The sequence below is a fragment of the Pieris rapae genome, chromosome 24, assembly GCF_905147795.1.
Source record: "Pieris rapae chromosome 24, ilPieRapa1.1, whole genome shotgun sequence".
Classification (NCBI taxonomy): domain Eukaryota; kingdom Metazoa; phylum Arthropoda; class Insecta; order Lepidoptera; family Pieridae; genus Pieris; species Pieris rapae.
Genome location: NC_059532.1, coordinates 4,513,173 through 4,538,175, shown reverse-complemented (window position 1 = coordinate 4,538,175; position 25,003 = coordinate 4,513,173). Strand labels below are relative to the sequence as shown.

The 25,003-nt window shown below is 37.5% G+C and overlaps 1 protein-coding gene, 1 long non-coding RNA gene and 1 pseudogene across 2 annotated transcripts; 2 read left to right on the top strand and 1 right to left on the bottom strand.

The window, feature by feature from the left end:
- Positions 1-2,547: 2,547 nt before the first annotated feature.
- On the bottom strand, positions 2,548-4,725 carry LOC123690321. The gene is made up of 3 exons (XR_006751007.1): positions 4,632-4,725; positions 4,007-4,202; positions 2,548-3,886 (listed from the first exon to the last, which is right to left on the bottom strand). It is a non-coding gene; the product is annotated as an uncharacterized LOC123690321 (long non-coding RNA).
- Positions 4,726-9,331: 4,606 nt separating this feature from the next.
- On the top strand, positions 9,332-16,367 carry LOC123690392 (zinc finger BED domain-containing protein 4-like). The gene is made up of 3 exons (XM_045633851.1): positions 9,332-9,508; positions 15,801-16,038; positions 16,135-16,367. Exons 1-3 carry the CDS (start codon positions 9,332-9,334, stop codon positions 16,365-16,367), a joined length of 648 nt encoding a protein of 215 aa, XP_045489807.1.
- A 557-nt stretch (positions 16,368-16,924) lies between these two features.
- LOC123690391 lies at positions 16,925-18,632 on the top strand (annotated as a pseudogene).
- The last annotated feature ends 6,371 nt before the right edge of the window (positions 18,633-25,003 follow it).

Below are 25,003 nucleotides of genomic sequence, written 5' to 3'. Positions count from 1 at the left end.
ATTTTATAGCAGCGCGCGCACGGGCAACAAAATTGTCACTCAACACGTAGTTCTTCCGCCATTTGCATTCGGATCGTCGTCTTTAGCGCACGCAAAATGGCGTCAACGTCTACGCAAAACGTTAAAGTGCATGAAGAGGATATCGATAATGATTTACTTATTGAAGAAGTTGAAAAAAGAGCAGCAATTTACGATAAAAAGCTGAAAGAGTATTCAGATTCTAATTTGACAAGCATGGGATGAAATCAGTCGTATATATTTTCTACAGTTTGGGGTACGTTGTCGTCACAAGAAAAAACTGAAGCTGGTGAGTATCTTTTTATTTTTAGTATTTGTAGCTAAAACAACAGTTGTACAAAAAAGTGAAATTCAGATTTTGTCATATTGCCATGACATAGCCCCTTGTGGTGAAGTAAAGTAATTCGCAAAATAATTACGTATATTTGCTGCTGATATGGTTCTGTCTGATGGATTTGTTGCAATACCTTTTAATGGACAATCGTAAACAGTGTCAGTAAATTGAATGCCATCTCTGCACCGTACAAAATTATGTAAAATACAACATGTTTTTACTATTATATCAGCAAAATCAAGACTGACGTCAAGGGGCCTGTGCAAAATTCGCCATTTGTTACAAAGTATACCAAAAGTGCATTTAACCATGCGTCGTGCCCTAGTGTGGCGATAGTTGTAAATTTGTTTCATAGTAGACAATGATTTTCTTGCATATGGTCGCAAAATATGCCTCGACAAGCGAAATGCCTCATCAGCGACCAAACAAAATGGCATTTTTTTCCATTTTCATCATATGGCAAATTACTGCAATTAGTTATATTATAATAACTAAGGCTGCAATTTCCCCGTACTAGACTATGTAAAGTTAGTAATTCTTTTTTGGGAAAAGGGATACTCTTCTTTAATAAAATCCCAGAGGCTCTTTTATCTCTGCCTTTTAATAAATTTAAGAAATGTATTAAAGAAAAGCTGTGTAAAAAGGCTTACTATAAAGTTATTGATTATCTAGTTGATAAAAGGGCCTGGGACTAGTGCTGGGCAGGCTGCCTCTAATTAATTTGATATATTTGTTTTAAATATTGTTTGATGATTTGCTTTTTTAACAGAGTACCGAGAGTTTTTTACGCCGGCTTTTTCTCTCGGCCTACACCCTCTGTCTTTGCCGATGAGTAGGGATGCCTACAAGTTCGAATTGATTGAGGTGGAATAAGTGATACCTAGATGATCTTATGTTCCAAAATAAACGTATTTTATTTTTTATTTATCAACTCAAAGAAACCAGGGAAGTCGTCAAGTTATGTGAGTACATTGAATTATTTTTCCATTCGTGTTGCTCTCTCCTCGTCACAATTTTCCGCCCTATGAAAAATACTCCTGTGTCCTACAGGATCGTAGGGTTAGTCTAGTAGACTTGAATCGTCAATTAAGTGAAGGCTCGAATCGCCCTTCAGTAGGTTTAAAAAAATTTCCTTAGAGCTCGAATTGCCCACAAAGTTTAGACAGTAGTTTGAATTTAAATTTTAGTAGTTTAGAACATAAAATGGATCCTGATACAGTTTATAACGCCCTCCGTCCATTTCCTGAATTCGATGGGAATCCACATATTCTTCCTAAATTTATAAGAATATGTGATCAGATTGTCATTCAATGTGTAAAATACGATAAGGATATGAATTATCTAATTTATGTGTGATTAATGGCATCCTAAATAAGATTACTGGTCCAGCCGCTCGTACTATTAATTCAAATGGCATTCCTGAAAATTGGTTAGAATTTAGAAATAGATTAATTTATAATTATTCTAACCAGACACGCGACCGCTCTTTACAATGTATGTAACTTAAATGACGTTGTGGTTAATGACATTTTCTTTTGAATTATTGTATGTAAAGGGAGGATAAAACTTGCCGAGTTTCTTGCCCGTTCTTCTCAGAACAAGACCTCCTGGTAGTCTTGCGAACGGATGGCGTAGTTTTGCTCTTTCGCGAATTTTGTAAAAGTTTTTGACATTCATAAGCATTAGCCTTAAGTCGCATCTAAACTGAATAAATAAATTTTGATTTGATTTGATTTGAATGACTTAGCATTAACGACACAATCTAATCCACAGGAATTCTATGACAAATGCCAAAATCTTTTTAGCACTATAATGTCTTATGTATCGTTGCACGAGACATAAGAGACAACTGTACAGGCTAAAAGAATTTTATATCGCAAATTAACTTTACAAGCATTTGTAAGAGGTTTAAAAGATCCTCTCGGGTCCCGAATAAGGTGTATGAGACCTGAAACTGTTGGTTTTGAAATTTGTCCAGGATGAACTTAATGTAATGTATTTACAGCAGCGAATTTAGCAACAGATCCGAGAAAACCATTATCATCATCAACAGCACACAACACACACAAACAACTTACACATACACAGCCTAAATTTCCTTCTATTAATAATAACTTTAATCCTTCTAAATTTTTACCCGGACCTAGCTGGCAAAAACCTAATTTTAATCCCCAATTTAATAGCCATCAGCGTATGCCACCAAACCGGAAAATTGAAATAGTCTCTAACTCGGATTATAGTAGAGAGATTACATAACACTATACAAGAATTATATCGCTTACAGAGAGTCGTATTTAGAAAAGAATCAAAAAATTAACTTAATCACACATTCATACAATAACACAGTGCATAGTTCTATAAATATGACACCGTTTGAAGTCCATTTTGGAAGAAAGGCAAAACTACTTAGCTTTGACAATCTCAAGGTAGTTATACAAAACTATACGGCTCAACAGCGAGAATTTTCAAAGAACTTAAATAAAAATGTACACGAAGTATTAAAACAAGGAAAAAAGGTTAGAAATGAAAGAATTAACAAAAAGGTAAAAAACCCTAAAGTATATAAAATAGGTGATGTAGCTTATTTAAAAAATAGCATGGCAGATCGACACAAAACTAAACCTAGATTCTTAGGTCCGTTTACCATAGCTAATATAGAACCACATAATAAATATAAATTGAGTAATGGTCGATCATATCATGTTGAAGAACTAAATATTGTTCCAGACTCATCTTCTTCATCACAGCATTCAAGTTTAGAAAGCTAACCCCTTCGGAAAATGTAATTCTAATAGAATCCAAACCAACTCGATTACTAGAAGGACGGTGGGCAATTATTCATAAATTAGATATAAAACCTATAAGATATAACTTAGATAATATTGAAAGTTCTATGAAAAATGCTCTCACTAGATTTAAATCTGATGAAGCAAAACATATATATCAGAGGATTGATATTATCTTATAACATGTTAAGGAAATTTGTCAACATTTAAATATACAGAGTAATAATCGTGTTAAGCGAGGGTTAATTAATAGATTAGGATCTGTAATTAAATCCATTACGGGAATTTTATTTTTACTTATATAAGTTTAGTTTAGTATAAGAATAAAAGACCGGACACACCGTCTGTTGATTAATGAACATTTAATGTAAATATTGAAACATAAGTAAGCTAAGAAACAATATTATATTGTAATCCTGTAAAACACGTCTAGTATATTTAATTTTAAGAAACAGACCATTGTAAATAGGAGGCTGGGAGAAAGAATTTATCAAATAGCATCAACTCCCAGCCCCCTAAAGGCAAATTTGTAAACACAAACGTTATTGTAAATAAAAAAACGTGTATTTTTATTTAGATGATGTATGAATGAAAAGAAAGGACGATTAGCTTAGTCGTCGCCCCGGTGATATAGTAGCCGGGGAAGGTAGGCTTATTAGGAACAAAAAAAAAACACCATCAGTAGCCACGGTTTATGGTTTCTGTCGTTGAAAATCCCCGATTATCACTGCGTGCACGTTCATCGACACTGGAAATTCCGAAATCAACTTTGCAGGTTATAATGCGAAAAAAACTCAAGTTTCAACCTTATAAAATTCAAATCGTGCAAGATTTACACGATTCTGACTTTGAATTAAGAAAAACTTACGCAGAGGTAATGTTGTTGAGATTTCCTGCTGCTACTCGGATGAGCAACATATTCTTTAGTAACGAAGCCCACTTTCATATCGGAGGATATGTAAAGAAGCAGAATTTCCGTTACTGGGATGTCCGCAACCCAAGATTAATGCATCAATAGCTTTTACATAAGCCTAAAGTAACAGTCTGGTGTGCCATGTCTGCATCTGCAATCATAGGGCCTTATTTCAGGCGTCACACGAGGCGGGTGTCAGTACACGACGCTATATCTAGATATTTTGGAGCAATATCAAAAGCCTTAAAATTATTTTCCATTAATGCGTCGCTAAATGACGATATTGCAACAGCTACAGATATATTAAACAAACTAAACGATCCATTACGCCTTCTTCAATTTTTTGATTTTGTTTTACCTATTTTTAATAAATTAAATCGAGAAATGCAATCTGAATCAGCAAGAATACACATGTTGTATTCCCAAGTTTGTGTTAGTTTAAGAACTTTGTTCGATTGTTTTTTGAAAAAAGACTATTAAAAAAATCATCTAGAAAACATTTCCTTATAATACATATATATATTCCTTATGTCTAAACTATTGTAGAAAAACGTATATAATTCTTATTTTATTAACATACATACTGTAACCATAATAGTCTTTTCTTTACTTCTAAGCAGTTTGTCGATCCGAAGTGGTGGAGGCCTGATGACCTGTAACACAGGTGCACAACCTTTAACAGGCATCAGTCTCACATAAACAATAACAATTACTCCAAAGAAGAATGACAATTATTTAGATACTTTACTGTAACATATTGTTACGAAGACGGGTCAACTGCAATGTTTTTAGATTTTTCCACTACTTAGAGAACTTTTCAGCAGGCTGAAATATGATTTATGACCGTTTCGGGAGAGGGTCAATCACATATTAGAAAATCGAAATTTACGTAATGTTGCCGTAGTTTTCAGGTGGCTGAAACATTTTTTCAGTCGGTTTCAGAACACGTATAGACGAATGGTACACTTTTCAGCAGACCCGTTTTCAGGCGTTTTCAGGCCTGGTGGTGGTGGCCTGGCCCTTCGATGAAGGAATATTCTAGAACGAATTTTCTAGGTGTGGGACAAGCACTGTTTGACACGCGAAAGAGAGAAAAGATAAGAACCTTCTCGAAGCTAGACCGAGAACTCTAGAACGCCGTACGACAAGCACGTAGCAGTGTGCGAAAGAGATAGCAAGTACGCGCGTTCTAGAATTAGGCGATCGCTACTCAGTAGCGCTCCCGCCTAGAAAGTTCTCGTAAACATCGGAAACATCGTTCGAGATTCTTCCCAGGGATATATAAGCGAGCCAAAACGCGATCACTCAGTTCAGTTTTGAATGCGATTCCAAGCGATAAACAGCGAAGAGAAAAAGTGCGAATAAGTGCGAACCAGTGATAAAGTACTGAGTGATTTAAGTGAACAGTGACAGTGTTTCATTGTGTGTGTTATTAGTGCTTTTCTGTGCGTAATTTCAAGATATTAGTGTAAACAAATTCCTCATAGATTTTATTGAAATAAACCCTTGAATAATTCGACGGCGTTTTCTATCCGATCCCCTAGCTCGTAACATTTTGGTGTCAGAATTGGGGATAGAAAAATGCCAATTACTCCAAGGGAGAATCCAGAGGAGTTTGTAGAAGAGTCTCCAGCTGCGGAGGGAGTGCAGACAAGGGCACAAGCAGCACGTGACGCCGCGCGGAGACAGAGTTTTGATGCGAACGGCGGAATGGGCGAAAGCAGCGACGCCAACATCCTCCTTGCTCTGCGCCAAATGATGGAAGAACAGGCACAGGCACGACGATTGATGGAGGAGCAGGCACGCCGTCAGGAGGAGCAGGCACGCCGTCAGGAGGAACAGGCCCGGCATCAGGAGGAACAAGTTCGACAAATGATGGAAGAACAGGCACGACGTCAAGAGGAACAGACACGCCAAATGATGGAAGAACAGGCACGACGTCAAGAGGAACAGACACGCCAAATGGTGGAAGAACAGGCTCAGACACGTCGTATGATGGAGGAACAGGCTCGTCATATAGGAGATAAATTAGGAGATCTTAAACAAGAAGTTGATAAAAAAATTGAAAATTTGGAATCTGACGTGGATAGCAAGCTAGCGAAACAGGACAAACGGATTCTCGGATTGGAACATGAAATGCAGTGCTTGAAGACCACGGGTGTCGTAACGTCTGTAGCACCATCTGGAAATCTAAAAGTGCCTCCCTTTGATGGTAAATCTTCTTGGGGCGCGTACAAGGTACAGTTTGAGACTGTAGTAGAGTCAAACGGGTGGAATGACGATCAAGCTGTCGCCGCCCTTATTATGGGACTGCGAGATGAAGCCCTGGACGTGTTGGAAGTTATGACAGGAGATGTGACGCTGACGCGACTGCTGGATGCTTTGGAGTCACGTTATGGAGACTCACATTTAGAGCCAGTTTACAGGGCTCAATTACGGGAGAGAATGCAGCGACCAAGTGAGAGTTTGCAAGAATGGGCTCTGGAAATAGAGAAGCTGCTAAGGAAAGCTTACGCATCCTTACCAGATGTAGCAGACAAGATATTAGTGCAAACCTTCATAGATGGAATAAGAGATCGTGAAGTCAGGCTGAGAGTGAACCTTGGTCACCACAAGAACCTGAAGGACGCTCTAGCCCATGCGTTGGAGGTAGAGGCGATTCAGAAAGATCCTCAACCTTACCGCATTAGGGCTGTCACGGAAAGAGCTACTGGTCAACGTGGGCCAACCTGTTACATCTGTGGGGAAGTAGGGCACATGAGGTTTTCGTGCCCTAAGAAAGACTTCCGAGGTGATGTAAAGGCTAGACGTGGAAATACTTTAGTCATCGACGGAGAAGTCAATGGAACTAAGTGTGATGTGACACTTGATACTGGAGCTTCACGAACAGTAATCAGACACCAACTTCTGAAGACATTTTCTAGAAGCCCTTCTAGAGGAATTGCACATCTTGTTACAGCTACGGGTCAACGCATAGCCGATCGGGGAGAAGGTATCGCGACCTTCAAGATTGGTGAACGTTTTTACAGACACAAGGTTGTTCTTGCCGACATAGTAGATGACTGTATAATCGGGTTAGACTTTATGAAGTTTTACAAATGTAAGATAGATCTGAAAAAAGGGATCTTCAAGTGCGGAGAACAGGAAGTCTCCTTAAAAGGCAACTCTTCAAATGGTGGTTATGACGTCTGTAGAGTAATCGATGTGGACGGACAGGCCAGTAAGCAACAAGAGTGGAACGCAGTTCGAACATTTCCGGATAACTATGAGGAAGCCTTGTCAATACACCTATCAAAGGCAGAGGAACAATTAAAGAAATTTTCTGATATGTTATCGATCCATGAAAGAGAGCTAATAAGGAGTTCAGATGATGCGTCTCAAAGGCCAAGTGAAAAAGTCACCAAACAGAACGGAAGGGATGGTCACGTGAGGATGCTTAGAACAGATACCATTCGTTCAGATTTCGGTGGTAGATTGATGCAGATAGCACAGCAAGAGGATTGTGACATTAAACCAATTCTGGACTGGATGAAATCTTCAGCTGTCAAGCCACAATGGAGTGAAGTTGCATCTACAAGTAACACTACTAAGAGTTACTGGGCTGAATGGGACAGTTTAGTTCTACATAATGGAGTGTTATGTCGCAAATTGAAAAATGCTCAAGGCGATCATTTGCAGCTAGTGGTGCCAAGATCCAAGGTTCGCGACATACTAGACATGTGTCATATTGAGTTATCTAGTGGACATTTAGGAGTAAAAGGGACTCTTAGGAAGGTTAAAGAAATATTTTACTGGATTAATTATCGTGAAGATGTAGAAGACTGGATCAAGAAATGTAAAGCTTGTGCAGGGGATAAGGATTCGCAGACTCGGTCGCGATGGAAAAGGATAATGATGAAAGAAAGTGATGATGCTCGGGACGAGCATGTCTAAGGAGAGGGTAGTGTTACGAAGACGGGTCAACTGCAATGTTTTTAGATTTTTTCACTACTTAGAGAACTTTTCAGCAGGCTGAAATATGATTTATGACCGTTTCGGGAGAGGGTCAATCACATATTAGAAAATCGAAATTTACGTAATGTTGCCGTAGTTTTCAGGTGGCTGAAACATTTTTTCAGTCGGTTTCAGAACACGTATAGACGAATGGTACACTTTTCAGCAGACCCGTTTTCAGGCGTTTTCAGGCCTGGTGGTGGTGGCCTGGCCCTTCGATGAAGGAATATTCTAGAACGAATTTTCTAGGTGTGGGACAAGCACTGTTTGACACGCGAAAGAGAGAAAAGATAAGAACCTTCTCGAAGCTAGACCGAGAACTCTAGAACGCCGTACGACAAGCACGTAGCAGTGTGCGAAAGAGATAGCAAGTACGCGCGTTCTAGAATTAGGCGATCGCTACTCAGTAGCGCTCCCGCCTAGAAAGTTCTCGTAAACATCGGAAACATCGTTCGAGATTCTTCCCAGGGATATATAAGCGAGCCAAAACGCGATCACTCAGTTCAGTTTTGAATGCGATTCCAAGCGATAAACAGCGAAGAGAAAAAGTGCGAATAAGTGCGAACCAGTGATAAAGTACTGAGTGATTTAAGTGAACAGTGACAGTGTTTCATTGTGTGTGTTATTAGTGCTTTTCTGTGCGTAATTTCAAGATATTAGTGTAAACAAATTCCTCATAGATTTTATTGAAATAAACCCTTGAATAATTCGACGGCGTTTTCTATCCGATCCCCTAGCTCGTAACAATATCATGTTATGAAGTTTTGTAAGTTTTTGTGAGAAATGAATAAATATATTATAAGCAGAAACTGAACAGAGGGCAGTAGGTGGTTTCGATCCCCACCCGCTTACTATAAAAGAAAGGCCTCAGTGTGCCACGCTAGCGGCTAGCATTCGCTGCCCGGACGTTGACTAGAGTGGTCATTGGTTTCGAAGCCGCGTACTGTGAGTTCGTTCCATGTTATTTTTATTCGGTGTGATTTTGTGTTATTAAGTAAGTGAATAAATAATCGATTATTTTTTTCTTACCATCGATTTTATTAATTGTAAAAATCGATTTTTAATAAATCGATTATATGAATTAGGCATTTTAAATCGATTTTTGTAAATAATGCCATCTATGCGTTGAATTAACAAATGGGTAAGTAAGTTTACAAAACGTGAACAAGTCGATAAAAAATCAGCGCCATCTTTACGTACAAATATATAATAAGTTGTGATCTTTTGTGTCTTTTTTTATTTCTTCGAAGTTTTGAAGTGTGAAAATAATTGTTGTTAACCATAAAAATGTCTTCCACTGGTAAAACACCTAGAAACTCCTGGCGAAAATATTTAGTAATAAAGAAGGATAATGCCACAGCAAAATGTAAATACTGTCCAAAAGAGTTAAAAACATGTAGTAATACTACAAACTTGAAACAGCACATTGAAAGGAAACATTCTGATATCTTACAAGCTGACGAGGTAACACTAATCATTTGATGTAGTAGTTATTATTCTAACATTTTTAGAATATGTAGAATTTTAATTGCAAACACAAACCAACTGACAACAATAACACAGTGTTATTGTTTTAAGAGAAACGGTTGTGTTTTTAGAATGTTTTTAATAATTAAATTTAATTAAATTAGTGGTAGCAATAAGGCGTATTAGAGCAATCTTTGTGATAATTTTTTGTGATCTTTAAACAACACAATACAACTAACAATTTGATAAACAATATACATTTTCTGGAAAAACATGACATGAAAGCACATTCCAGCGGCTCAAATAGAAAAAACTGGAGTTATCGGATTTGTCCCTACAAATATATCAAATAGGGAACTATTTACTAAATAATGAAATAATTGCAGATAGGACATTTATGAAAAAAGTTGGTAATGAATTAGTCGGAACACAAACTGTTAGTATCACATTTTTGGCAAACTCTTTACCTGAGAGGGTACAATATGACCTATTTTTATACAGAGTATTTAAATATGTACCTCCTCTACAACAATGCTTTAAATGTCTTAAATTCAATCACTAAGCTAAAATTTATAATGGCAAAGAGCGTTGCTCTATTTGTGCAGGTGAACATTCCTATAAAGATTGCTGTAAAGCAAATGAGATATGCTGTGTTAATTGCAGTGGACCTCATTAGTTAGCTATATCTAAATTGTGTCCCTTAAAAATGAAGAAAATAATGGAAAAGAAAAATAAAATAACATATACAAGCGTTGCCATCGCAAAAGCTAATGATGAATTCACTCCTCTTCCACCACGCTCCAACCCAGTAAATAAAAAAGCGATTAGTCTATACTAATATTATAAAGAGGAAAGGTTTGATTTTTTGTTTGTTTGTATGAATTGAATAGGCTCCGAAACTACTTGGCAGATTTGAAAAATTCTTTCACTGTTGGAAAGCTACATCATTCCTGAGTAACATAGGCTATATTTCATTTTCAAAAAAAATAGGCATCCTTACTAAAATTACGATAACATTAACATTTGTTTATTATTTGATACAATTCTAACAGATGGCGCTGAGTTAAAGGTAGTTTAGTTTAGGTCCGTGTCGTGGTACCAACGTTTCACATAAGTTCTCCTACGGTTTCCCTTGATTAATTTACTACTATGTAATATAACAAAAACCTTAGCCACAGCAACGCTTGGCCGAGTCTGCTAGTGTAAATATAAAGCCTATCAAAGCTGTAAATATTAATGATGTAAAATTACAAATTATTAAAAACAGTGATGTACTTATGGCCCTGGTACAAATAGGTAATAGGACTGATGATGAACCTATCACTACAACATTAATTAAAGATATACTTATTAAAAATCTGTCAACATAATTGATAAATAACTACATACAACACCCTCTCTACGTATTGCGCAATTCAATGTTCAAGGTGCAAAACATAAAAAACATCTTCTTAACGTGGTTAAAAGACCATCAATCTTTTTATATTTCCGGTTATAATTTCTACAATAAAAATTCAAAAAATACCACGAGAATGTGTAATTTTTTACTCAATTAATTATTTTAGGGTCAAAACAATTAATTATTTTTTGCATTTTTAGGAGTCACTTCATCGCTCGGAAACACTGCTTGGAAAACACTGCCGACCAAAATATGTTCACCCTTCCAGTACTACCAAATGAATGTACTCCAAAGAGCGCTAAACAAACCAGGAGGGATGACAATGTGCTCTCAGATGTGATGGGAATACTGAAAACAGCCAATAAATTGGACAATCCGATAGGTATTCCTGATACAACGAAAAGTTTCGCTTCCTTTATAGGGGCTAAAATGACTAGTTATTTTCCACAAACTAGGACTTCGGTGGAACATGCTATTTTTGAAATAATTATGAAAGCTGACAGGGGATATTACGAACCGTGGCGTCATCAAAATAACCATGCTTATGGTTCACACCAAGATGATATTCCTAAACGAAAGAAAACACAAGTGCCAGAAGAAGAAATAGCTGTTTTAATAGAAAAAAGCATCGAGTCACGAAAAAAATTCCAGGACGAATTTCAAGAAAATAGTATTGCCAAACAAGATGACGACAAACTTTTTTGCTTATCGTTATACAAAGAAAACAAAAAAGTGCCAGAAAATAGGCGTTTAGCGACAAAAATTGATTTACTTCAAGTAATACAAAAAAGGACAAATCTTACCGCCCCCTGTTCGTTACAATACTCAGCAGATCACACCTATGCATTGGCAAGGACATGGACAACAGTATACAAGCCAGCAAGGATATTTTACATCTGGATCAACTCCTCCTGTTATTCCGTCACCGTCACCATCGCAATTAAGTTCTGGCTCTCAGTTCTGGCTAAAGCTAATTGTATAAGTATAACAGTATGTCAAAGAGCGTCTCGCGGGGCTCAAAACTGTTTTTAATGCGCAAGCCTGTCCGCAAGACATTTCATCAGCATATCGCCCAATAGTTTGTTTCACGGGCCAAGAGGTGGCCCACCTAAAAGGTGTCAATTATTGTTAATGATATAAGAGTGTCGGTGGGTCGTAACATGAAATATTTAGGGCTCATTCTTGATTGTAGGTGGAAGTTTGAGGATCATTTTAAAACCCTTGGTTCGAGACTGGTTGGTGCAACAGGGGCACTGAGTCGTCTGCTTCCGAATATAGGAGGACCTGACGAACGGTGTCGGAACCGCTGCTTGTGTATTAGCTCCACCTTGCGAGTCAGAGGCTGAGGTTCTTACTTCTGTATACAATTACCGGATGGAGCTGAGGGCTGAAGGTATTTACCCTGGTCTTGGGGAATTCGAGGATTTGAGACGAATGGCGTGAACAGCTACAATGCAGAAGTGTTACCAAGACTTAGCTGATCCAATTGCGGGGCTTAGAACGGTAGAGGCTATTCGTCCAGTACTTAGTGACTGGGCAAATAGAAAAGGTGGTACCCTTTCGTCTTGTGCAGGTAATGACAGGACATGGATGTTTTGGGCGATACTTGCATGACATAGTGCGGCGGGAATCTACAACTAGCTGCATGGACTGTGGCTCAAATAATGACACTGCAGAGCATACGTTGGAGGATTGTCCACAGTGGTCTCAGTTACGTTATAATCTTTGTTCTGTGGTGGGTTATAACTTTTTTTTGCCTTGTGTTGTCCATAAAATGCTCGCCAGTGACGAGGTATGGAATGCAGCGGTATCCTTCTGTGAGCATGTAATGCTACAGAAGGAATCAGTGGAACGAGAAAAGGAGCGCTTTAGGACGAATCCTAGGGGTAGAAGACGGGGAGTAAATAGGACAATATATACCCATCTCCTACCTCCTATGTAGTGTATATTGCACCGAAGGTTTTTGAGTGTAATATGCCGTTGAGGTCCGGTAGAATGCGATAGCAACCCCGGAGCTATAATCTTATGAAACGACATTTCTAGTTAAATCGAGAAACATGGAGAAACTACTATTTAAATTTATAGTATTGGGGTCAACGGATGGAAAATCAAATGTGATATGCATAACCTCTATTGAGATGGTGTCTCACACGGACGTGTATTTGAGATGCCAGTTAAAGCCTGTAAGTTAAAAGGCCGGCAACGCACTCGCGAGCCCTCTGGCATTGAGGGTGTCCATGGGCGGCGGTATCACTTAACATGTGAGCAGGTGAGCCTCCTGCCCGTTTGCCCCCTGTTCTATAAAAAAAAAAGCAGACTGCTATTTTATCTTCCAATGTATAATATAATAAAACGAATTAATAATTGAAAAAAGAGATCACTCGTTGCGCGCAAAGCTTTTTTTGAAAAATTAAAGGAAAATGATGATGCCTTGAAGATCATATCTCTTGATTGTCAGAAGAACCTGCCTCTCCCAAAAGTCCCAGACCAGATTTGCTATTATAGCCGTCAATTATATTTCTTTAACCTTATAATGGTAGAGGGCACTTCTACCCTACCGATGATAAAAGAGCGCGTTTTCTCATACTATTGCACAGAGAATGAATTTAATAAATACAATGGATATTGGGCAGGGCTGATACGCGTGAAGCAGGGAGAGAACCGGACACTGAGACCATACGCTCCTGGCGCCTGGATGCCTGCCAGCGCGTGATACAAGACTGGAGAACCGACTTAGACAGGGTAGAGATGGGTGGACATACAATAAGTCCCATATTGCCCGTCCTAACCAAGTGGCTGGAGAAGAAGCGCGGCCCTTTATCCTTTCGTCTGGTGCAGGTCATATCAGGCCATGGCTGTTTTGGCAAATACCTCCACCGCATCAGACGGGAAACCGACCCCTGCGTGCCACCACTGCCAAGAGGATAACGATGATGCCGCGCACACTCTAGCGGCTTGTCCGGCGTGGGCGGAGGAAAGGCGCCACCTGGTTGCGGCCTTCGGGACGGACCTGGGCTTGCCTGAAGTTATAAAGAAGGCGGTGGACGACCTTGACAAGTGGACCGTCCTAACAAGATTCTGTGGCGTGGTTATGCGGTTCAAGGAGGAAGCGGAGAGAGCCCGAGAATGTGAAAAAAAAATATATATATATATAAATAAATAAATAAAAAAAAAATACAAAAGGAGAAAAAAGGGAGGAGGAAAAAACAAAAAAAAACAAAGGGACTAATTACTAGTGTGGTGTGTAATTATTTAAATTTTAATGTGTGTTAAGTAAACAGAGAGAGTCGCGAAAGCGGCAGTCGCTAGACGGGGCGCGGTGAAAAGGCCTAGCTGTTACCCGCCCTCGTCTCATAGCGAACAGTGGGCCCTGGTGGTTTTAGTGGGTATGGGGTCATCGTATCTTACGGCCTTGACTCCCACACTCCCCGCGCCACTTAACAACTTGCCCAGGCGCGGGCGCCCGTAATCGGGTTTCCCCAGGTAAAAAAAAAAAGTATTCTTCTAAGTAGGTATATTAGAGGACTTATAACTTATAAATTAGTAATAATGGCTCCTAAAAAAAGTGTGGCATGCGATCACTTTACCGATAAAGGTGATTATAAAGCAGAGTGCAAAATGTTTAAAGCGGTTTTCTCTTTCAAATCTGGAGTCACAAATCTCACAAAACATATCCAGAGGAAACATCTTGCTGTAAATTTAGTTAGGAGGGATAATAATTTGAACCAACTAGAAAATCAACCTATTCAAGAAGCACAGATAAATGCCCCACCAATGTCACAAACTACTGCAACCGGTATTTCCTCTCAAACTGCGACGACGTCGAGTATGGTACGAACTCATCCGTCCAGCATATCAGCATTTCTGAGACGCGATTGTAATAAAATAAAAAAGGAAATTGATGATCACTTAATGAATCTTTTTGTATGTGACATGCAGCCTTTTTCCATAATAGAAGATAAAGGATTTCGTGAATTGATCAAGTTTGCATTCCCAAATTATATAATACCATCAAGAAAATATTTTGCAAACAATTTATTGCCAGGGCTGTATGAAGAAGTAAAAACGGCCACTAAAATTTCTGTAAGTGAAGATGCAAGCAGTATATGCTTAACCACCGATATTTGGACGTCGAGAAATAATGACTCCTATCTGGCGATCACGGGTCATTACATTGACAGGAATTTTATTCTACAATCTGTACTTCTAGAATGTAAAGTTTTAGAAAATAGTCACACTGGTGTACATTTGACCGAGGAGATAAAAAATGTAACTCAGGATTGGTCTATTCCATCTGAAAAAGTGCTTCTTGTAGTTTCCGATAATGGTGCGAACATAACGAATGCTGTAAAGCAAATATTAGGGTGGAAACATTTCAGCTGTTATGCGCACACATTAAATCTAGCGGTACAAAAGATATTAGGAAACTCCTACATTAAAGACACTTTAAGTAAAGTAAAATCAATAGTGTCATATTTTAAGCGTAGTAATGTGGCTTGGAACAAATTGAAGACTTACCAAGAGCAAGCCAATAAGGTGGTGAAGAGGCCTCTTCAAGACGTCCCGACACGGTGGAATTCCACATTTTATATGTTGTCACGATTTGTCGAGTTAAAAGATGAAATTAATTGCGCAATGAGCAATTTAGATGTAGTGAATTGCACTCGTTTAACAAGTTACGATTGGGATATATGTCAATCATTAATTTGGGTGTTGCGTCCATGTGAGGAAGTTACCAGAGAAATGAGCGGTCAAAAATATGTTAGTGGTAGCTCGGTGATTCCCATAACGGTTGGCCTTACCAATGCTCTGCAGGAAATTGCTACTGAGACATACCGACAAGAAAACAATATAAGTATATTTCCAGACGAAGTTTAATTTTGCCGCCAGGATTTACTCTCCGAAATTAATAATCGATTTCAAAATTTAGAAAAGAGCCGTACCTTAACTATCTCTACATTTTTAGATCCAAGATATAAATTATATTTCCGAAATGCAACCGTAGCAGAAAATACTAAACATCACGTTGTGGGTTTAGTAACATCTATGATCCAACAAACAGAAACTAATCAACCTACAACTACAGGCTCTGAAGCACCACAAGATGTCCAAGAAAAAAAATCAAATAGTTTAATTTGGCAACATTATATTAAAACCATGAAAAATGTACGGCCAACTGGTACAGCCCACAGTAGGGCTATCATAGAAGTACAAAAATATATAGATGACAGTGTGTTACCACAAGACATGGACCCTTTGACATGGTGGCGAGCTAACCAAGGTGTTTACCCTAACTTAGCCAAACTGGCCAAATTAAAATTAAACGCAATGGCCACCAGCGTTCCATGTGAACGGTTATTTTCCGTTGCCGGAAATATATTGACAGAAAGAAGATCGCAGTTTGGTAGTCGAAAAGCCCAGCAATTAATATTCCTGCAGCAAAATAAAAACCACTAAAAACGGTACAAAAAAAAAACCTGAAAAAACTAAAAAAATATTGCAAATTAAAATTGTAAATAAATTGATTTGAAATCTTTTAACTACGCCGGCTAGTTAGTTTAAATATAATCAATGTTATTTTGCATTAATTTACTTATATAGAAATAACTAGAATTCATTAATAACCATCGTCATATTCTTAGCCGACAGTCCTAAGCCTGGTAAAGTAGGAAGGAAAGTTTTCATATCTCATAATGCATAATTACGTATAGGTACTTGAAACATCGTACCTACATTATATTGGAGGCATACCATACTTATCGCATACGTTTACTTATCGAAATCCTACCACACCCAAATACTTAGAAGTATTTTGATACCTGGTATTTGTACCAGGTATTTAGTGATACCCATACCTTAAAGGCCGGGTATGCAGAATGGCAGGTATATCTCATCTCTATTACATTCTAAATAGCTTCATCCTGCCATGGAACTGATCCAGCTTCGGACATGAAATAGTTTACGAATTCTGTTCGAACTAAATTGGCAGTATTACCACCTCGTGTTCTTACTTCATGGGGTAGGTTTTCGTAACTTAATTCTTCAGATACGTTATTATCACTGTTTGAGCCCTCCTTGTCCCTTATAAAGTTGTGTAGAACAGTACATGCCTTAACGGTCCATACAGCTGTTGTTTTATCGATGTCTAGAGGCCGATGGAATATTCTCCACTTATTAGCTAAGATACCGAAGGCACATTCAACGTATCTCCTAGCTCTATTCAAACGATAGTTGAATATTCGCTTATTTTTGTCCAGATGCGTCCCGCCAAACGGCCTTAGTAAATTTTCGTGTAATCCGAAACCTTCGTCTCCAATGACCACATAAGGAACTCTCGTTTCTGAGTCTCTTGTTAATGGGCATGGTGCTGGTATTTGTAGACTGCCGTCTAGCATCATTTTCCAAAATGTTGTCTCCTTGAATATTGATGAATCGCATTCTTTTCCATAAGATCCGACACTGACGTATACAAAGCGATAGTCGGAGTCTACGATCGCTAATAATATGATGGAAAAAAAATCCTTATAATTGATGTACAGTGAACCGCTATTTAGTGGTTTTTTAAGTCGCGATATGTTTTCCGTCGACAGCTCCGAGACAGTGGGAAAAATTTGCTTTTTTGTTAAATCCACTTGCTATCTGTTCCCATTCGTCCACTGATGTAGGAAGTCGCATAAATTTTACACTTAAATTGTTCCATATGCATCTTGAAACTTCTTTGATAATGTTGCTAACAGTCGATACACCAACGCGATAGGTGTAATGAAGATCTTTAAATGAACACCCGGATGCTGCATACCTGAAAATAAAATTAATTATTTTATTACTTGTTTTAGGAAAACTTGTTATGAAAAAGTGGAGACAGATGAGAGATGCCTGGGTAAGAACACTAAAAGATAAAAAGAATTGCAAGACGTCTGGTTCCGCTGTCTCAAACACGAAGCCCTACTAATACCATAATCAGATGCTATTTTTGAAAAAAGTAGTTGCTGCTGGTGAAACGCACAAAAGCGTCTCTGCTAAACAAACTGTAGAACACACCGAAGATGACACCACAAGATCGAATGAACCTACAAAGGAAGATGACAGTGTGACTACAATGACACAACTTGACAATGACAGTCAAAAAGACAAACAAAATCTAACCCCCCCGCCAAAACGCAGAGAACCAGCCAAAAGAAAATTTAATGAAATGGATGCCAAAATGATGTCCTACATTGACTATCAGATAAAACCAAAGAAAATTGAGCAGGAAGATCGCAATCTATCGTTTTTCAGAGATATTTTGCCGTCTTTGGCGTTGCTTGATGATGACCAAACTTTGGAATTCCAGTCAGGGGTGTTAAACCTATTAAAAAATATTAAACATAGGAGAGTTGGCCAGTCAACTTATGACTGGTCAGCCTATACACAAACATCTGGTGCTAGTCACTATCAATCCCAGGGCTATTTTAGTACACCACAGCCTACTGATAGTGCACTATCGCCAGTACAATCTGTACACAGTGATGCTACGTTATTAGATCTGTCTGAGTTTTAAAAATAAAAGTACGTACCTTAAAAATATCGCTAGTCTTTCTTCTGGGCAGATACTTTTCCTCCAACGAGTATCTTGCTTTTTTAAATCCTTTTCCAATAGTTTAAGAAGTTCATCAAAAGTGGACATTAACATACGAAAGTAATTGAAAAATTTCGATTCATCACCTCGTAATTGACTCATAAGTAAACTGTAAGCACCCTCTCTAGATCTTTGGGCCATAAGTGGATGCTGCCAATAACGTCGAATCTTCCTTCTCCGACGATAGTACCAATACAACACGACAGCGTCCATCCTTGTAGAATAACGGCGGTATACTGCGAGAGTTTTCTGTTCACACATCGGATCCAGTAATGACGGATCCGTTGAACGTTATACGGTGCATATGTGTGAACAGAGCATAAATTTATGACGTATCCATTAAAAACGTACAAGTAAAACGGACTCCCATGTGTGAACGGGCCTTTAATGTTAGGCGCTCAGTTGTTGGAGATATTTGTTAGACAAACTTAGAAATGGCTTACAAACAGTTATGGTAGCAATTTACATTTCTCCGAATCCAAAATTGGACGAGGTAGAGCATTTTATTCATCGCACTTTACTGGTGTACACTGAAGAAGGCTCGAAAATACAAATGGTAATAAACTTCCACTTATCTTGGCTGGCGATTTCAACATTAACTTCGCTGATAAAAAATCAGAGCGGTTGACAACTTTTCTATCAAATATATATATATATAGAGGTATAATAGCGTTACGGTTCAGTATTATCTATCAGCGGTGTGAGGAGAGTACTGCTTGGTATTGGTAGACTACAAGGGGATGAGATGGGAAGACTTCCAAAGAAATTTCAGTCTTATACTAATCTTATATATATAAAAAAAAGTCGTGTTGGTTACACCACTTATAACTCAAGAACGGCAGAACAGATTTGGGTAAAAATTGGTATGTAGGTAGCTTAGAGCCAGGAGACGGACATAAGATACTTTTTATCCCGTTCGACAGCGTTCCCGTGTGACTTGACATGAAACGTCAGTCACTATAAAACGTGGTATAACAAAAAGGATCAGACTTAGCCGAACATTAAAAGATTTACGCAATGTCTCGAGATGTTTTGGAGGAGCAATGATTTTACTGTCTGGCGATTTCCGCCAAATACTGCCAGTAATTCCAAGATCTACGGCTGCCGACGAAATAAACGCTTGCCTCAAATCGTCAAATCTATGGCGCTATGTGAAGAAACTGCAGCTGACAACAAACATGTGAGTTACATTGCTTAACGATACATCTGCTGAAGATTTCTCGGAGCAATTGCTGACTATCGGTAATGATCAAGTACCTGTCGATGAATGGAATCAAAAGACGAACTTATCAACAATATATTTCCAAACAAAGAGAAGCCACAAATAGAGAGAGATGGAAAAGCCTAGGGGAGGCCTATGCCAAAAGGCAAACTGATACCGATGTCGAAAATTAAAATGAATCTAATTTATATTTATATGATGTTATCAGTAATAAAGGCTATTTTGATTTGATTTCCAAACATTATTTCTAACTACAAAAATAATGAATGGTTGAGTGAGCGAGCAATTTTAGCGGCTAAGAATAAAGATGGTAGATGACCTGAACTACATAATTTAAAATAAGATCATTGGAACAATGCATTCAAATCTATTGACTGCGTCGCAAATGAAGATGAAGGCACCAACTATCCAATTGAATTTTTAAACTCTTTGGACGTGCCTGGCTTACCACCGCACAATTTACGCCTAACGGTTGGCTCCGTAGTAATCATGCTTCGAAACATAAACCAACCAAAACTGTGCAACGGCACGCGCTTGGTGGTTAGAAAATTGATGAACAATTCATTTGTTCCATTGAACAAAACTGAAAAAAATCAAGAGCAAACCTCAGATCAATGCTATACACGCATAAAGATTGCATACATAAAGATTTAATTTAATTTATCTTAATTTCAACATATCGATCAACGGGTAATTTTTTCTACATCAAATGCTTGAAGCAATGTGATGATTATATCAAATTAAAACAATAGGGGCCGATAGGACAACATTGTGTTTAAATAAATATGAAGGAATAGATAGAGAAGGCAATACACACGAGATGTGGAGAATCAAATATAAGACTAAAGAAATTAGGATATTATCTTAGGTTAGAAGATTACTAAATTTTTTACCCCTTTTAATTTTATTTTAACCCACCCGAAGCAGATTATGATCCACACGGATAGTTTTTAAAACAAAAAACAAATCATGATTTGTCCAATTATGCTAAGGAAGAGCATCAAAAACATTTGCTGCACAAAGAGACCCACCAACAGACCTTTGAGCAAATACTGCTCACATCACGATTCTATATTACCATATAGAAGAATATATGTATAACCACACATCCTACAATTCATTAAACTAAATGTTGCTGGATGCTGCAGCCAACTAACTCCGAATAAGAAATTTTGTTGCAAGCTGGCCAAGCAAGTGCATGACAGCACTATATTTAACAACAGTCGGGTGAAAGATGTTATAGAATCTCAACAGCTAGGTAACTGCTACCTTTTGGGAGACTGCGGATATGATCTAAAAAATATCTGTTAACACCATAGGCCCACTGATCCCCAAACTGCAGTCCAGAGACTCTACAATGAAAGCAAACAAATAAGAAATGTGGTAGAAAGAGCATTTGGAGTGTGGAAAAGAAGGTCTCCATAGGCTCACAATTGGGTGTCTTTAAAAAATGTACACCCTATCATTGTTCCAAGAGAGACCGGGCTTTTACAATGAAGTGTAAAAATAATCTACGCAGTATTAGAATATTTCTGTGTTTTATAACCATTAAATAGAGAATATAAACCAGTCTCATGGTATTCCAGAAACAGTTTTGTTTTTTTCTATCCACATTAACAAGGCCCTACTGTTGGTACTTATACCATTCGATTTAAACGACAACAATGAAAGGATTTCATGATTATCACTACAGTGAGTGTTACATGATACACTGGTGATTTGTCATATGGAGCATAATTCCACGATTTAGGCTCCCTATTAAATTAAGTTTGCGTTAGTGAGTACAAAATAATAATACACAGCCATTTGATTTTCCTAATTATTTCCTGCCTTTTTTGGTTTATTGGGATATTAGGGATATTTTATCATTTTAATTTATATACACTAACTTTAAAACTTACAGTAATAAAGGCTATTTTATTTTATAAATAACACTTATATTGTTCTTGAAAGACAATTTTAAATGGACAAAACCTAGTTGTAGGTTGATATATTGGAAACACCCAGATGAAAATGTATCCTTATAAATAACCACAAAAGGATTTGGGTCTGGTCATTGTTGACTTCACCTGAATCAAAAAACTTTTGTAACTGAAAAATGTTGTTACAATTTCGACTTAAATACTGTTTCCAAAGAAGCTTTATCAAAATATCAGGAAATTGGAATTTACACAAAGTTATTCTTGTTTTCAAGAGACTAAACTAACTATCAGTTTTTGGAGCATGTAGTTTTTAGACATTTTAGGGTTGAAAACCCGCTTCCGCTACACATTTGTAATGCAAGATTATAGTAACAATTAGCATGAGACCGCAAGCAGCAGAAAGACCTTCACATGTTTCTGTGAGATGAGGCAAAATGTTTACAGATTCTCTTTTGCAATTTAGCATTTTTATTAACTTAATAAAATCTGTTGTTCTAAGTCCTGACAATAACTGAGTTTATTATCTCTCATAACACATACCCAATAGTTGTCAACACAAGACAAAAACAATATAAAAACAACACCCAAATGCTGAGACAGCCCATACAACTTGCGCCTTATCAAAACATAATCAGGATTCATATTTTAATTTGACATCCTGAATAATGTTTAAAATGAAAGCGATTTTTGGTATAAAACTAAAATAATTACACATGATGGTAAACCTGCAAGTCTAACAAATGACTGCAGACGCTGTGTAACAAGATAAGACATTGTGAGAATTTTTGATTAATGGACTAACCTTAGAATAATAAGACATAGAAACCAAGTCCGCGCGTCAATTTTGAAGCACCTTAATTGGAGCCATAAATGGCTCCAAACGCCGGGCCGCTCCGTAGTGTTCAATGTCAACGCACGGCGAACGTGTCTCGCGAAAAAAAAATTATTATGACGATTTGTGCAGTTAAATTGTGTCACAACACATCTGAAAAACAAAAGAAATGTGATAACATCACTTTTCACAGGTAAGCTTTCAGTATTTCATAGTATCTTGTAGTTAATTAAGTCAAAATAGAACAAAACAGAAAAGTTTTAATTCAATGCACAGTGTTGCCCGATTGTTAAAATATTTTCCCATTTTAACTGACTTCATTGCTCCGACAAATTAATTTTAAAACAGTTGCTACTGTTACTTACTGTTGTTGTTGTTTAATGTAGGTGTTTGTGTGATTTAGCGATATCGTATACCTGAAATTGTATTACTTGAAAGTTGAGAAGTAAACGAACTTTATTTCCACACTTGTTAAAATTACAACTTATAGGAGTATTGCGTGTTGTTGTTCAAAGGATTCCCATCGACCCTGTTATTGCTGACAAGTGGGTGAAAAATATAAGGCTTAGTCGTGGAGAAGTATATTGGAAGCCAACCAAAAATACACGAATATGTTCAAAACATTTTAAGAATGAAGATAAGTACATAACACAGGGTGGATCGTGTAGGTTGCGTCGAAATGCTGTCCCTGTTAAGGTATAATTATCAAAGCATTATTTAGTACTTATTATGTGTATTTTGGGATTTTGTGACACAATGTTGATAAAAATAAATGAAGCAAATGATAATAAAATTACTTTTTTCAGGATTTACATATTTCATGCACAGGCACAGATGATCAATTGGATGAAGAAGATAATGTGGATGAGATTTCACCTGTTCATGGGCTATCGGTGAGTGTAATGGTTAATATAAACAACTTGACTGTCAAATGAGTCACATGTGACTCTTAGGAAAATAAATGTTTTTCCCCACGCCCATTAGCCACGCCAATTTTTGAGTCATAAAATAAAATATAAACAACTATTTTTATGAAATATATTTATTTAATACAGTGCTAGTGTGAATGCTATTTTACCTTACAGAAACGAAAAAGACGTTTGGTAGTTTTTTAGACAGTGAAGTTGTTAATAACTATTTAATTTTAGTAAACTGTCTATGTAGTAAACTTACTTACCTGACTTTTTTTAGGGTTTAAATGCTGCTGAAGACAAAACGGAAGGTGTTCGTGGAGCTTCAAATAGAAATTTAGTTACTGAAAGTTCATCGCAGCCTGTAAGTAATCGTTAATAATTCCAATCAAAAGTGTTGAATTTGGGTATTTAAAATTTAACTGTAGATTTTTAAATTGGTCATTTCCTTGTTGCACCCAGAATTTGTAAATATTGTGGCATGAACTTATAAGAACTTTTATTTTACAGAGTACGTCACGCGGGAATGTGAGGCGCCCATCAGACGACGAATTCGACTATATATTCGACACTCCTCGTAAGGCCCTCCTTCGAAAAAAGTTAAAGAAAAGCACATTACTTAATCTCAAACATAGAAAAGTTATAAAAACTTTAAAACAAAAGACCCGGCGTCTCCAAAAGAGGAATAAATCGCTCAAAGGAATTTTAAGTGAACTACAAAAAAAGAGATTCATTAGTAATGATGTGTCTAATTTATTGTCTGAAAATGTTTTTGCAGCCGATTTATTCAATAACATGGTAAAAAAAATTAAAAAAGATAAAAAGCGTCCTATGCCAAAATACACACCTGAGTTCAGAAAATTCTGTCTTACATTGCACTACCATAGTCCTCGAGCATATACATACGTTCGTAATACTTTTGATACGTGTCTTCCACACCCAAAAACGTTGTATAATTGGTATTGCAGCATCGATGGATCACCGGGTTTTACAAATGAATCCTTTAAACTTTTAAAATCAAAGTCCCAAAGCTCGGACAAAACGTTAATATGTGGACTGATTGCCGATGAAATGGCGATAAGACCTCAAAATATTAAAGGAGGTCTGGGAAATGTAGATGTTGGCACAGGCACAACAAGTGGTATAAAAGCCTCACAGGCTTATGTTTTTATGCTTGTTTGCCTGAATGAGCGTTGGAAAATCCCTTTGGGATATTTCCTAATTCACAGTTTGGAGGGAAAACATAAAAAAAATTTAATAAACATATGTTTAGCTAAATGCCATGATGCTGGAATTAAAGTTGTATCTCTTACCTTTGATGGTCACCCCACCAATATTTCAGCGATGGAATTGTTAGGTTGTCGGGTGAAAGATCCAAAAAATATGAAAACCACCTTTAAGCACCCTTCATCAGATCACGAAGTGGCGGTATTTCTAGATCCATGCCACATGATTAAGCTTATCCGTAATCACTGGGAAGACAAAAGCCAATTCCTCGATGAGCAAAAAAATGTTGTGGATTGGAACTACTTGGTACTTTTAAATGATTTGCAGGATACAGAAGGACTGAACATTGCGAACAAGCTAA